The 14591-nt window shown below is 37.3% G+C and overlaps 2 protein-coding genes across 2 annotated transcripts in view; one reads left to right on the top strand and one right to left on the bottom strand.

Annotated features, from left to right (window-relative positions):
• The window catches only part of LOC309628501 (tripartite motif-containing protein 75-like), a gene marked incomplete at its 5' end in the record, with an annotated part of 418183 nt that overhangs the window by 100623 nt on the left and 302969 nt on the right, over positions 1 to 14591 (top strand). The window lies entirely within an intron of this gene.
• The window catches only part of SMIM31 (small integral membrane protein 31), a 46599-nt gene continuing 32014 nt past the window's right edge, over positions 7 to 14591 (bottom strand). The window contains exon 2 of the mRNA XM_082391831.1: positions 7 to 6444. Coding sequence (XP_082247957.1) covers positions 6347 to 6444 — 98 coding nt within the window. The 3' untranslated portion in view covers positions 7 to 6346. The remainder of the gene's footprint in view (positions 6445 to 14591) is intronic.

Raw genomic sequence — 14591 nt, 5'->3', positions numbered from 1 at the left:
CTGAGGGTTGATTCAATGTTTTTTTTGTTTTCCCTTTAGTCATTTTTGCAGGGCTAGTAAATGAAGATGTAGTCCATACAAATCAAAGGTCACAGTGTTTTTAATTTTAAAAATTTAGTTAAATAATTAATTTAAAAAATCATTTATACATCACACGGTTCAAAGTTCAAAAGACACAAAATTCTGTACTTTGAAAAGCCCCCGTCCCACCCTTATTCCCCAGACCCTTAGTTCTTCTTATCAGGAGCAAGTCAAGCTACCAATTTCTTATTTATTCTCCCAGAGGTTTTGTGTATTTACAACGAATGATATATCTATATCACCCCCATTTATTTTTTAAAGCACACATTACTCTTAACACTTAATTCAGCAATGATTTTTTTGATATCATTTAAAATATATGCAGAATCCAAATATATATTACCACTTCCTCTCCTAACACCTTGGTTTGAGCCCATGTCATCTCTTGTTTCTAGTAAAGAAATAGCCTTTTGCCTAGCAGATCAACCAGCATGATCCCTTGGGAAAACAAAGTCAGGTCATGTTACCCATTTGCTGTGAACCCTCTGATGGCCCCCCATCATACTCAGAGTGGCCGCGTTGTTTGCCTTAGTGTGCACTATGGCCTGATTGTCCTCCTCCCACCGACTCTCAGATCTCATCTCGTACCTGTCAGCCCTCATCGTCAAGTAGCTGCCACACCGGCCTCCTTGCTGTACCTTGAACATATGTCAGGGATTTTGTACCTGTCCTCTATCCCTGGATGGTTCTTTTCCCAGATAGCTGCATAGCTAATTTCCTCACTTCTTTCAGATCTCTGCTCAAATGCCACGTTAACGTGGAGAACTTCCTTGACAACCCTAAATAAAATAGCGACAATCCTGCGCCCCCCATCCTCCTTACATTTGGTTTTACCCCATTGACACAATATCGATATATCCATTCTTATTTGTTTATTGTCGGTACCCCACGTAAGCTGAAACTTAGTTTTGTCCATTGTATTCTCTTTGCCTAGAACAGTAGTTGGGGTCCAGGTGGGCACACAGGTTGGGTAGTGAAGAGTCACTTCTGAATTATACAAGACAGTCTGAGGCTGGGAAAAAACACACCTCACTAAGTGCTCAATAAGGCTTTGTTAAATAAGTAAACAAACGACTTGCCGTATTAGTATGTAAACGTGTATCTCATTCTTTATTTAATGGTTGCACAGTATTCCACTTGTGTGTGGAAGATATGTACGTACCTTACTGTACTTAACTAAGCCCCCAACCAAGAGATATTTAGGTTGTTTTCAATCTTTTGGTAAAAAGAAAATACTTCAAAGGATAACCTTTTACGTACCTATTTTTAAAAACTAGATTACCAGTTTATTATAAAAGAATACAACTCAGGACAATTAGATGGAAGAGGTGCAAGTTATGGGGAAAGGGCATGAAGCTTCTGTGTTCTCTGTGAGCACCCCACTCTCCCCGAGTCTCCACATGGTCACCAATCTGGAAACATCATACATACATCATTTAAAAATATTTAGGTAATATGGATCTCTGGGATAATTTCCTAAAGGTAGAAATGCTATGTCAAAGGGATGTGCCTTTGTGATTTCATTAGATATTGCTAAATTGCTTTCCAAAGAGATTGTATCAACATATAATTTCATCAATCACACATAAAGGTTTTTGTTCCTCCACACCTTCAACAACATCATGTGTTACATTTCCACATCTATGTCATAAGACTTCTTTCCTAGGAAGATTGTCATATTCTCAAAAGTTGAATGAATTCCAAGGGACATATGGAGAAATAGCATTTTCTAAATCAGCTTCCCAATAAGGTGAAATGACTAGAGCAAAGACAAACATGACATGACACATCAGATTAAAAAAAAAAAACTGGAGATGATAATTAAATGAAAAATTAATAGGAGAGAAATTATTGGAAACATTTACCAACATAAACCTCATGCAAATAAGCATAAAAAGAATAGGCAGAGAGTTAAAAAATTTTTACTTAGTGTTACCACCTCAGAGTGTTGAAGTTTTTCTACACATCTAGATAGTCCCTCCAGTTTTCATTCCCCCCAACCCCGCATAAATCTGAGGTAGACTTTCGGAGACTGAGAGCTTCTTTCTTGGATTATTATTACTTTTTGCTTCAGTCATATACCCGCAGCATTTCTCATCTGGCATTCTATGAAAGAATTAAACTCTTAATTATCTAAGGCAGAGGTCAACAAACTTATTCTGTAAAGGACCGGGTAGTACATATTTTTTGGCTTTGAAGGCTGTGTGGTTTCTGGTGTAGCGATTCAACTCTACCATGGTAGCTCAAAAGCAGCCATAGACAATGCATAAATGAATGAGTATGACTGTGTTACAATAAAGCTTTATTAACAACAACAAGTTGGGCAACTGGATTTTGCCCGTGTGGCGGTAGTTTGTCAACACCTTCCCTAAGGTACCGATTAACATAATGAATGAAGCACTATCCTATGCCATTAGATGGCACTAGCTGTCGCTTACCTCTGGGAGAATTGAGAAGATAGTCACTCAAATCATTTTTTATATGGCTAATTCTTTTGCAAACTGTAGATGAGAAGGGCAATGGGACCTAGAAAACCACCTTGTAATTGAAGTCAACTAATCCCAGTGAAACCTAAAAGCTGTGCCTCTGTCAATGGCGGGCGGTGGTCCTCTTCATCCCTACTTAACGTCTTTGGTCTGTGGCTCCTTTAATTCCTCCTTGCCCAGCCCTGAAGTGTGGTTGAAAATACATGCTGCTGCATCCCGTGTTCTCTTTTTAATTCCCTAGTGCACCCATGGCTTGATGTTCTCATAACTTAATTGGTACCAACAGTATTTTTCAATAAACCCCTAGCCCCTCTAGTAGCTTTTGTTAGTTTTGCGCAGTGGGTGGAAAATGAATGGATGGAGCCCTGGAGATATTTCTCACTCCAGGGGTCAGGGGCAACATGTGATTTCTGGGAGAAAAATCAGTGGCTAGAAGACAAAAGACCCAAGCACAGTAGCATGGCATGTGGGGTTCAGGTGGGCACACAGGTTGGGTAGTGAAGAGTCACTTCTGAATTATACGAGACAGTCTGAGACTGGGAGAAAACACACCTCACTTGTCTTTTCATCTTTTCCTTTCCATTTTTTGTTTTCTGCAAGCCTGCTAGTCTTCTCTTTGTAGTTTTACATCTTTTCCAGAAGCACATAGGGTTGAGAGAGGAAAAAGTTAAAACTTAAGCTAGTTGGTCTAGTTTCTGGTTACTCTTCAAATAATAGATTAAGTATGAAAGAAGTTCAAAACCATTGAGTAAAGTTGGCTTTTGTATTATTTGTAAAATTTAGTTATTTTTTATTTCCAGGTAGCACAAATAATGCATTGTTGGTTTTACTCTTAGAAACATTTACTTCAGTTTTCAAGTCAGTAGATAATGATTATTTTACTTGGCTGGATAAATGCAGAGGTAGCATTTTGAACCCATCTGTGTATTTTATCACTATCATGAGTGTCTGAAATACAAAGATTTTCTTAGAAATATAGTGACCCAGAATTCCTGTCCTTGGCCTTTCTTCCCAAATCAGGCCAAAGAGAAATAAAATACCTAGTCTTTGATCAGTTAAAATACTGATAGTTGGGAAAACAACAAACAGTAGATTGTTTTCCTACCCATTGTGAAACAAAATAAAATGTTTACCTATAGGGAACACTAGATCGTCTTTAAGTCGCTCTCTCCTATCTTTTCTTCCTATTTTCTTGATGGACTCAGTCTCTTACCTGAGCAAACATCTTTCTCTGTTTGGCTTCTCTTCTCTGAGTGGACAGGACAGTGACCCATTAACTGCAGTGTGGGCCCTGACTTTTTCAGGAGCAGGAGTTTGAAATACAACTCTTATCCATCATATTTCTCCAATTCTTAGCTCTCTTTTACTTTTGAACACTTCACAAAATGGAAAACCTATTTGAATAAAAGCAGCTAGTTTTTTTGGAGATGCACAAGGAAAAGCTATGAAGAGAAGCAGGGTATTTTTCTTTAGTATGTGGCTGCTTGAAAGTTGCTGTTACATCAAGAGAACTTTTTTGTTAAGTGTGATTAGAATTTGAACAAAGTCTATTTCTAACATTCTCATTAGGGAAAAAAAATAAGGTATCTATAGCTATATATTTATAGTAAATTTCAGAGGGCAAGTGTATATTTAAACCTATGTTAATTGCACATCAAAACAGGAGGCATATGTAGTGGGTGCATTCCAAAAGGTCTTAGAATTACAATAAACATTCCAAGTTTCATATACTTATCCAAATTCTCTCATCAAGCATCCAGAATGTGAAGCTTTGAGAACAGGATTTCTTGAGAGAATACCAATACATTCCAGTCTCTGGGAGACTCAGAAGATTCTTACTCAATTTATTATTACTTTGGCTGTAAATCAGAAAGAAATGAAAGAACACTAAAAAAAAGTACAAGATGGAAAATTTGTTAAAATATTGAAAAAAAATTTGTGCTTGATTGGGGTAAAGCTTAAGAAAATGCTATTTATCTGAGACAGTTTCTTTACTACTTTATGCGGACATGAAATGGCATACTTTTCATTTTTAGTGCAATGTCTCTGTTCTACAATAAAGGCGATGAGGGGTACAGTTGCTTCTGAAGCACCTTGAATTGATTTGGTAGATTGGTTATGCTCTAGGTAACAAAATAATGGCCTGGGGATTTGACAGTTATTCTATGAACCTGTTGGGATATTTTATTTCATGTCTCTGCTTTGCCATCTGGCCCAAAATATTATTGATTGATTGTTAAGTGCTTCCCATTTCCGGTCAATGCAATTAAGGAAACTTAAAGGTCTGAGGGAATATCAATGCTTTCTAATAATAACAGCTAGCTTCACTGAACAACTATCCCAGGCACTGAATTAATTGTCTCTTATCCATCCATCAATCCAGCAAAGAGATAACTAATAAGGACCTACTGCATAGCACCGGGAACTCTACTCAATACTCTGTATAGTGGCCTATATGGGAAAAGAATCTTAAAAAGAGTGGATATATGTATATGTATAACAGATTCACTTTGCTGTACACCTGAAACTAACACAACATTGTAAATCAACTAGACTCCAATAATTGTTTTTTTTTTTAAATCCATCAAAGAAGGTCTTTTTTTAAATCTTCATTTTCCAGGGAGAGCACCAAGGCTCAAAGAAATGAAGTGATTTGCTCAAGGACATGTAATAAGGAAAAGCTAGAGCAGATTCAAATCCAGTTCTGTTTGTGTTTAAAGCATCTGTTCTGTCCCTCTCTAACTTAATTCACCCTTTAAGATTTTTAGTATTCTGACCTATGCCCTGGGTGACTGCTTGGGTAACTTTTCTAAACAGTATGTTGATAGTAATATGCATACGTACCTATGACATTTGCTTGAGAGGAAAATGTACAGGGCAGGGACAAGTATGGATGAATTGGGTCTTTTACAAGACTGGAACTCAGTAACAAGAAGTAACATAGACCTAAGCTACGATCCTTACTAGATGCAGGTTAGGTATCTTTGGTAGTCTGGTGGAGTCCTTCCTGCCACTGCGACGCTGTCAGCACTGATTTTACTCTAGAAAAAAATAGACATGGAATGACACTTTTCCCTGAGTGCTTACACGTTATAAATTTGCATGGTACTAGGATCAGAGGTTCACAAAGACTCATGTCACTTAAACCATATTGCTTTGGAGAACTTAGACACTGCTGTTTTAAAATCCACTAAAGCAATGATATTATTTCTATTAAATGTAAACCGTTCAAATGTTCCGACTTAAGTCTGTAAAAATATGTAGTGTTCCTTCTCTTTCATGTTTATTTCAGACACAAAAGCAATAATACAGTTAATTGTAGTTTCCACCATCATGTGCTAGGAGAATTAAGGCTTATGCATTACTCTATGAGTCTCAAGTTTAAAAAAAGTGATTAAATGTATTGTCGTTTCTCTCAGCAAATTTTAACACATGTTGTTTGGGCTCTTTGACCCTTTGTACTATCATATTGTTGTCACCACTTTGGACATGTGTCTTTGTGTATTTCACTGCCCCTACCATGATATATTGCTCTTAATAAGTATAATAAATATTTTTTTAAAAAGCTGAGTCACAAAAAGTTTACAAAACTCTTTCCCTGGTATTCAGTTCATTAATGGTTATGAGACCAGCATGTCCGACAGTAAGCGCATCTCTTAATTTTCTTGATCATCCCTTAGTCTTATTTACTGTGGGCAAGTGGCTCCCATGGGTCACTTCCTCCACATCATCGGTGGGAAACGTCTGCGGCTGTGGCATCATAGGTGGCATCTCTGAACCTAAATAGCTTCAATTTGGTGCTCTTCCTCCGAGCAATTTTTCTTCTTTCCAGACTTTTTTCTTTTCTTTTTCTTTTCCTTTATTTGGTGTTCTTCCTCTATAATAAAAAAGAATTTAGAAAAAAGGATTGGGAATTAACAATTTGGAAGAGCAGAAATTAACTTTGGTCATGAAAGGACTTCGATACTCACTAGCACAGCTTTTCCTGTTGGCTAAGGAAAAGAATGGCACCTAGGGAAAGAGGACAAGGCAAAGAGAACGCAGAAATCTGCCCGCTGAGAAGCGCTTACTGAGCACTCGTTTCTTCCCGGGTGATGTTTCCGTTCAATACCACGAAGGCTCATAATGTCCTTTGTAAGACGTGAAGTGCCTCCCAGCTATACGAGCATTTAGATTGATGTTAAAATTAACTGCATGTATGTGCGCTGCCCTGCGTGAAACAGAGAGCTAGTGGGAACCTGCTGCATAGCACAGGGAGCTCAGCTCGGTGCTCTGGGGTGACCTAGATGGGTGGGATGGGGGAGGTGGGTGGGAGGGAGGTCCAAGAGGGAGGGGGTACATGTATACATAGAGCTGATGCTGTTCGTTGTACAGCACAAACTAACCCAACATTGTAAAGCAACTATACCCCAATAAAAAAATAAATAAATAAATAAAATTTTTAAAAATTAAATTAAATTAACTGCATGTGAGAAACACGTCATCTATGGGACAGAGGAGGCTGTAGCGGGCTGAGTGCTTAAGACAATTGGTGATAGATCCTGGGAGCCCACTGTGCTCTGACCCATGAGTCTGGGGGTCATTGTCATTTGGTCTGGTGGCCAGTCTCAGATTGTTGGGGGCTCCTTGGAGCTAGTGTATGCTATCAAGATACCATTTCTTTAGACATTAGTTAACATTTCTTGGGAGAAATAAGTTAAATACAATTTAGATATAATTACGACTATCCTCCAGAGACTCAAGAAGTCTAGGCTAAACTTAGGGAATAGCTAAGAGAACCAGTGAAGAATTGGAGAAGACCACTAAACCAAAAGAGCTAGATTTTCTTTATTCTTTGCCATGAACTAGCAGTATGATCTTTGATAAATCGTTTTATTTCTCTGGTGCTGTTTTCTAAATTTTTAAATGAGTTGTATTGGGAAAGCTTAAAAGCAGCTTATGGCTTTGAAATTCTATTTCTGTAAAACTTGATCACTTGTACTCTCCATGTTTATTATTTAGGGCAGATGGGAATTAGCATCATTAATCACTCATTCCTTCCTTCCTTCCTTCATTCATTCAGCAGTTACTGAGTGCCCCACCACCCCATGCCTCAGGCTCTGTTCTGGATACCTGGGATACATCAGTAAATAAAACTGACAAGGATCCCTGCCTCCTTCTCCCCATATCCCCTCTAAGATCACATTCTTGCAGACAGAGAGAGACAAAATAACAATAAAAAATAATAAGAAAATGTATGCTATATTGGTAAGTGCTACATAAAAAAATAATAGAACTTGGCCAAAAGGATCTGTAGTAGTGAAGTGAGAAGACTGAAAATAAATGTGGTAGTGAGGGTAAACCTTATTGAGAAGGTGACATTGAGAAAGGACTTGAGGAAGGTGAAGGACGGAGCCTTGTGGACATCAGCTGTCAGAGTGATCCAGGCAGAGAGGATGGCCAGTGGAAGAGCCCTGAGGCAGGAGCAAGCCTGTGTGTTATGGAAACAGCCAGCATGGCAGTGTAGTCAGTGGGCTCTGGGGGAGAGAGATAGGACTGGAGATCAAAGGCTGGTGGGTGGGGGACACTTTTGGCTCTGTGGGCCATCATAGGGATTTGGGCTCTTACTCTGAATGACCTAGGAATCCATGATGAGGTTGTGAGCCAAGGAAGGATGTGATCAATTACTGCTGTACTCTCCGTGAGAGATGATGGTGGCTTGGACCCAGGTGGTGGCAGTGGGAGCTTCATAAGATGGGACCAAACTTGGGCTATATATTTTTATTTTAAAGCTAGCGCCAACAGGCTTTACTGACGGCGTTGATATGGGGGAAAGAGAGATGTGCCTTGAGCCCCTGGAAAGATGGAGTTGCCAACAACCTGGAAGGGAAGGTGACCCGTAGAAGAGGGTTTGAGATCAATACCAGGAGTCAGGCTTTGAAGTAGAGACGCTGAGCATAAAAGAGGCCTATAAATATAAGTAGAATAGTTAAATAAACAATAGTACAACTATACAATATAATGCCATGCGGTCACCAAAAGAGATAAAGTAGAATCCTATGCAGGAAATATTTCCACAGTCTTCAGTGTAAAAAAGCAAGGTATAGTACAATATATTTAGCACAATAATATTTTTGTTAAAAAAAACAACAAAAATTAAAATAAATAGATAAATACAGAGATGAAGAGAAAGTATATATATATATATATATATATATATATATATATATTTAAATCTGGAATAAACAGAATGAGCTATAGCTTCTTAACATAATAAGCTCTAAAGAGTGAAACTGGAAAAGGGGAACTTTCATTTCTTACTTCATGTATTTTGCAATGAGAAAACAAAATACTAATAAATCTCTATTTCTACGCTGCAATTTCTAAATTCAGTTACCTAATTGTCCAAAATTTAATTGCTACTGGAGGCAATGTTGTTTCATGACTTCGAATTAGAAAGATCTAGGTTCAAATCACAGATTGGCTTTCTGACTCCTCAGATAAAATGCTTAATCTCACTAAACCTCCAATTTTTCATCTATAAAAAGGGTTAATAATATCTACCTCACAGGGTTGTTGAGAAAAGCAAATGCTTAATAAGTAAATTAAGATTATATTTTAATCAACTGTATATACCTATGCCTTGGCATATTATAAGCAATCAATAATTAATTATTAATTATAAGCAGTTAATAATGCATCTGATAACCATTTACTGATTGATTGAACTTGCTAGGGCTGTATTATTATGTCCTTCCTTACTTCTTCCCTTTCTCTCTCTCTCTCTCAATTTTTTTCCCCCAAAGTCCATTAAATATGTTCCTTCTACTAGAGGTGAAGTTACACCTTTGCAATACACTAAAGATTTAGAAAAGTAGGAGTCCACACTATGCTAAAGATTGAAGTGACTTGGGGAATATAAATTCTCCTTCCTTTAGTTTTCCACCGTGGAGCACATTTTACTCTAATCATTGTGCAGGTGTATGAGATGAGGTATGTAGAAGAATTTCATGATCTTTGCAGGATATTTTTTAATTGTGATAAAACACACACATTAACATAAAACTAACCATTTTAAATGTACAGTTCAGTAGTGTTCAGTATATTCACATTGTTGTGAAACAGATTTCTGGGACTTTTTCATCTTGAAAAACTGAAACTCAATACCCCTTAAAAAACAACAATTCCCATCTTCCCCTTAATCCGAGCCTCTGGTAACCACTTTTCTACTTTATGTTTCTTTGAATTTTATTATTTTAGATACCTTCTATAGGGGGAATCATACAGTATTTGTCTTTTTTGTCACTGGCTTATTTCAGTTAACATAATGTCCTCAAAGTTCATCTATATTGTAGCATGTGAGAGGATTTCTTTTCCTTTTTAAAGCTGAATAATATCCATTGTATGTATGCACCACATTTTGTTTATCCATTCATCCACTGATGGACACTTGGATTGCTTCTACCTCTTGGTTATTGTGAATAATTCTGCTGTGAATATGGGTGTGCAAATATTTCTTGAGATCCTACTTTCAATTCTTTCAAATATATAACCAGAAATGGGATTGCTGGATCATATGGTAGTTCTATTTTTAATTTTTTGAGAAATCTCCATACTGTTTTCCATAGTGGCTGCACCATTTAACATTCCCACCAACAGTGTACAAGGATTTCAATTTCTCCGTGTCCTCATTAACTCTTGCTATTTTCTGTTTTTTTTGTTTTTTGTTTTTTTTAATAGTAACCATCCTAATGGGTGTGAGTTGACATCTCATTATGGTTCTGATTTACATTTCTCTGATGATTAGTGATGGTGAACATATTTTCACCTGCTTATTGGCCATTTATATATCTTCTTTGGCAAAATGTCTATTCAAGTCCTTTGCCCCTTTTTAAATTGGACTATTTAATTTTTTGTCATTGAGCTGTAGAAGTTCTTTTTATATTCTGAATCTTAACCCCTTATCAAATACATGATTTGTAAATATTTTCTCCCATTTCATACGTTGCCTTTTCCCTTCATTGACTGTATCCTTTGATACATAAAAGTTTTAAAGTTTTATGTAGTCTCATTTGTCTATTTTTTTTTTAACATCTCTATTGGAGTATAATTGCTTTACAATGGTGTGTTAAGTTTCTGCTTTATAACAAAGTGAATCAGCTATACATATACATATCCCCATATCTCCTCCTTCTTTTTGTTTTTACTGCCTTTACATTTGGTGTCATGCAAGAAATCATTGCTAAGTCCAATGTCATGATGCATTTCCCCTGTGTTTTCTTCTCGGAGTTTTATAGTTTTGGGTCTTACATTTAGGCCTTTGATCTATTTTGAGTTATTTTTTTGTATATGGTGTGTTATGGACGAAATGTTTGTGTCCCTCCAAATTAATATGTTGAAACCCTAACCCCCAGTATGGCTGTATTTGGAGATGAGGCCCCTAAAAAGGTAATTAAGGTTAAATAAAGTTATACAGGGGGGGCCCAATCCAATAGGATTAGTGTCCTTATAAGAAGGGACACCAGAGAGCTCATTTTCTTTCTCTGAAAACACAAAGAAGAGGTTAGTGGGCACAAAGCAAGATAGCACCTACCTACAGGCCAAGTGCAGAGGCCATAGAACTGTTCTTTTTCAAAATTATTTTGCCTATTTGGGGTCCCTGAGATTCCATATGAATTTTAGGATAAAATTTTCTATTTCTGCAAAAAAAAAAAGTCACTGGATTTTAATAGGAATGTGTTGAACCTGTAGATGGCTTTGGGTAGTTTTTGTATAGTTCCAAGTGATCTTCCTTAGTCACAGTTCAGATGATGAATTTACCAATTAAAACTGCTAAGTAAAAAAATTCAGTAGTTTGAAATGTCACAAACTTTAGACAAATTTTGGCAAATTTCTCTACCTTTTAGGAACTATAACCTTTGCTTTATGTTGTTCCTTTCCTTAAAGTTCATATGGAAACTTCTAATTTAATTAATTAATTAATTAAATTAACTATGACAAAGAGTATAACCTATAAAAATATTGAATCACTATGTTGTATACTTGAAACAAACATTGTAAATCAACTATACTTCAATTAAAAATTTTTAAAATTAGCTATGAAAAAGTAATTGTTGAAAATAATTCATTGATAAAATTTACATAAAGCTAAACCAAATTAGTTTCCTAAAGGGTGGAGAAATTTGGCAAAATGCTGCACACATAGGATGTTATTTCAAAATACCCCTTTGTCTTTTTAATTAATGAGTTGTACACGTTATTAAAGAAAACATGATCTTCGGTTATCTCCCCCTTTTTAGACAACTTTCAACAACTTTGGAATAGATTAATGATAATCCAAAACTTTGCTAATCAAAGTGTAGTCTGTGTCCCAGCACCATTACACTACAGTAAGTCCCCTACATACGAACCTTCAAGTTGAGAACTTTAAAAGATGCGAACATGTGTTTGCATGTCCAATCACGTTGTTAGTTCAGGTGTCTGGAGTACATTGTCACGTGCATGTATGTGCTACAAGTGGTTGTGCTTCTGTGTACTTTACTGCACAGTACTCTATAGAGTACAGTAGTACAGTGTCTTTATTTCAAGCCCAGAATGTCCAGAAGTAAGCATAAAAACAACGGTGGTGTAGCTGGTACTGCTAAGAAGCACCAAGTGATAACAATGGAAAGAAAAGTGAAAATAATTGAGAGTGGAGCAAGGTGAAAAGATGTTAGACATCACTTGTTCTTATAACATGAATCATTCAGACATCAGCATGATTCTAAAGAACAAAGACAAGATCATGGAACATGTGAAGTCTGCTGTGCCAATGATGTCAACAATAATACATATTGAAGAAGCGTGGAAAAGTAATGGAGGAGATGGAGAAACTTCTCAGTGTGTGGATTCAGGGTCAGCATCATCGTCAAGTCCCTCTCAGCTTAATGCTGATTCAAGAGAAAGCTAAAAGACTTTATGAAGACGTGAAGAAGAAACACAGTGAAGAATCAGAAGATGCATCTTTTAATACCAGCCGTGGCTGGTTTCATCAGTTCAACGCTAGAGCCAACTTTCACAACTTAAAAGTAAGTGTCGAGGCAGCGAGTGCAGATATGGTAACTGCCTGGGAATTTCCTGAAACGTTTTGAGAATTTATTGATGAAGGCGCGTATTTACCCGAGGATGTTTTTAATGTGAATGAGACAGGACTGTACTGGAAGAGGATGCCAGACCAAAGTTACATCAGTAAGGAAGAAAAGTTGATGCCAGCCTATAAAGCAGCAAAGGACAGGCTAACTCTGTTCTTTGGTAGCAATTCTTCCAGTGATATGAAGCTGAAGCCTTTTAGTTTATCATTCAGAGAACCCAAGAGCCTTTAAAAACATGGCCAAGGGCTCTCTTCCTCTTCTGTGGAAGAGTAACCCCAAAGACTGGATTACACAGGCCATTTTCCAGGACTGGTTTTTCCACCACTTTATCCCGGAGGTAGAGAAATATTGCTTGGAGAAGAACATCCCATTCAACATTCTTTTGCTGCTAGGCAATGTTCTGGGCCACCCCCCATTCATGGATGACTTTCATCCCAATGTCAGAGTAGTACATCTGACACGGAATACTATGTCAGTCATCAGGAACAACTTTGTGACAATTTTGGAAGGACTACAACATCTACAAGGCCATAAAAAACATTGACGTTGCTTGGCTTGAGGTTATGGACCTCACCATGAATGGGGTTTGGAAGAACCTTTGCCTGCAGTTCACAATTTTTGTGGATTTGAGAAGGTAGATCAGGAGTCCAAAGAGGTCGTCAGCAACTTAGTGACCCTCAGCGAGAAGCTGGAGTTAGATCTGCAAGAGGATGACTTCATGGAACTCCTTGCTGTGCAACACGAGGAGCTTACTAATGAAGACCTGATGGAATTGGAGGCCCAGAGAAAGGATGAAGAGAGACAAGAGGAAGAAGAAGTAACTGAAGAACTGAAGAGATTCACGATGCAGGAAATGGCAAGGGGATTTTCTTTATTTGAGGAGGCACTGTTAGTTTTTGAGGCACAGGACCAGAACGTAGAATGGTACACGAAGGTTGCAGCAGCTGTTCAGAATGCAATCCAGTGCTATCGTGTCATCTATGACAACAAAAAGAGAGCTACTACCCAGACATCACTGGATCGTTTATTTCAAGAGGGTAGATAGAATTGAATCAGCAAGGAACCAGAACCTCTGCCATGAATGTCAGGCATGAGTGAAATTGCAGCTTGTCCTCCATCTCTTATTGCTAAGGATCCTTCAGCTCTACCATCTCCCACCTCCTCTCCCTCCTCCAGTCAGTAACTCTTCTTGCCTGTTCACTCGATGCCAGCCCTTGTGTGCCAGCTGTTGTACTGTACTACTGTACTTCTCAAGGTATTGTATTGTAAGATTAAAAATGTTTTATTTTTTGTGTTTGTTTTTTAAGTATTATTTGTGCAAAAAATATTATAAAACTAATACAGTACAGTATTATACAGCGGATTGTGTTAGTTGGGTACCTAGGCTAACTCTGTTGGACTTAGGAACAAATTGGACTTTCGAACGCTCTCTAAGAACAGAACTCGTTCGTATGTAGGGGACGTAGTGTATTTGGGAACTTACTGAAAATGCAGAATCTCAGAGACCCACCCAGATCTGCTAAGTCAGGATTTGCATTTTAACAATATCTTTAATGAATCAAATACACGTTAAAGTTTTAAGGAGCACTGACCAATGCATATCTGGTTCAATGGCACTTTATGTAGTAGGGATCTAAAGCATCAGCTTGCCCCCAGCTCACCCAGAAAATCTTGAGCAAATGACAGTATTAAGAGCAAAATGTTTGAGAATCACTTTCACAGACAATTAGTGTAGACTACTTAGTTTAGGAATGAATAAACTACTAAAATACAATTTTTAAAACTCAGTGATGACGTCATGCCTTTTTTCATAGTAGGCAAATAAATTTGTGTATTTAACATAATTAAATAGTTTAATGACAATTTTAATGACAAACATTAATCTACTTAAACATAGTAAATTTATTGAGAATAA

Source organism: Balaenoptera borealis, assembly GCF_965194805.1.
Source record: "Balaenoptera borealis genome assembly, chromosome: 4".
In the NCBI taxonomy this organism is placed as follows: domain Eukaryota; kingdom Metazoa; phylum Chordata; class Mammalia; order Artiodactyla; family Balaenopteridae; genus Balaenoptera; species Balaenoptera borealis.
This window is presented reverse-complemented; position numbering and strand designations above follow the sequence as displayed.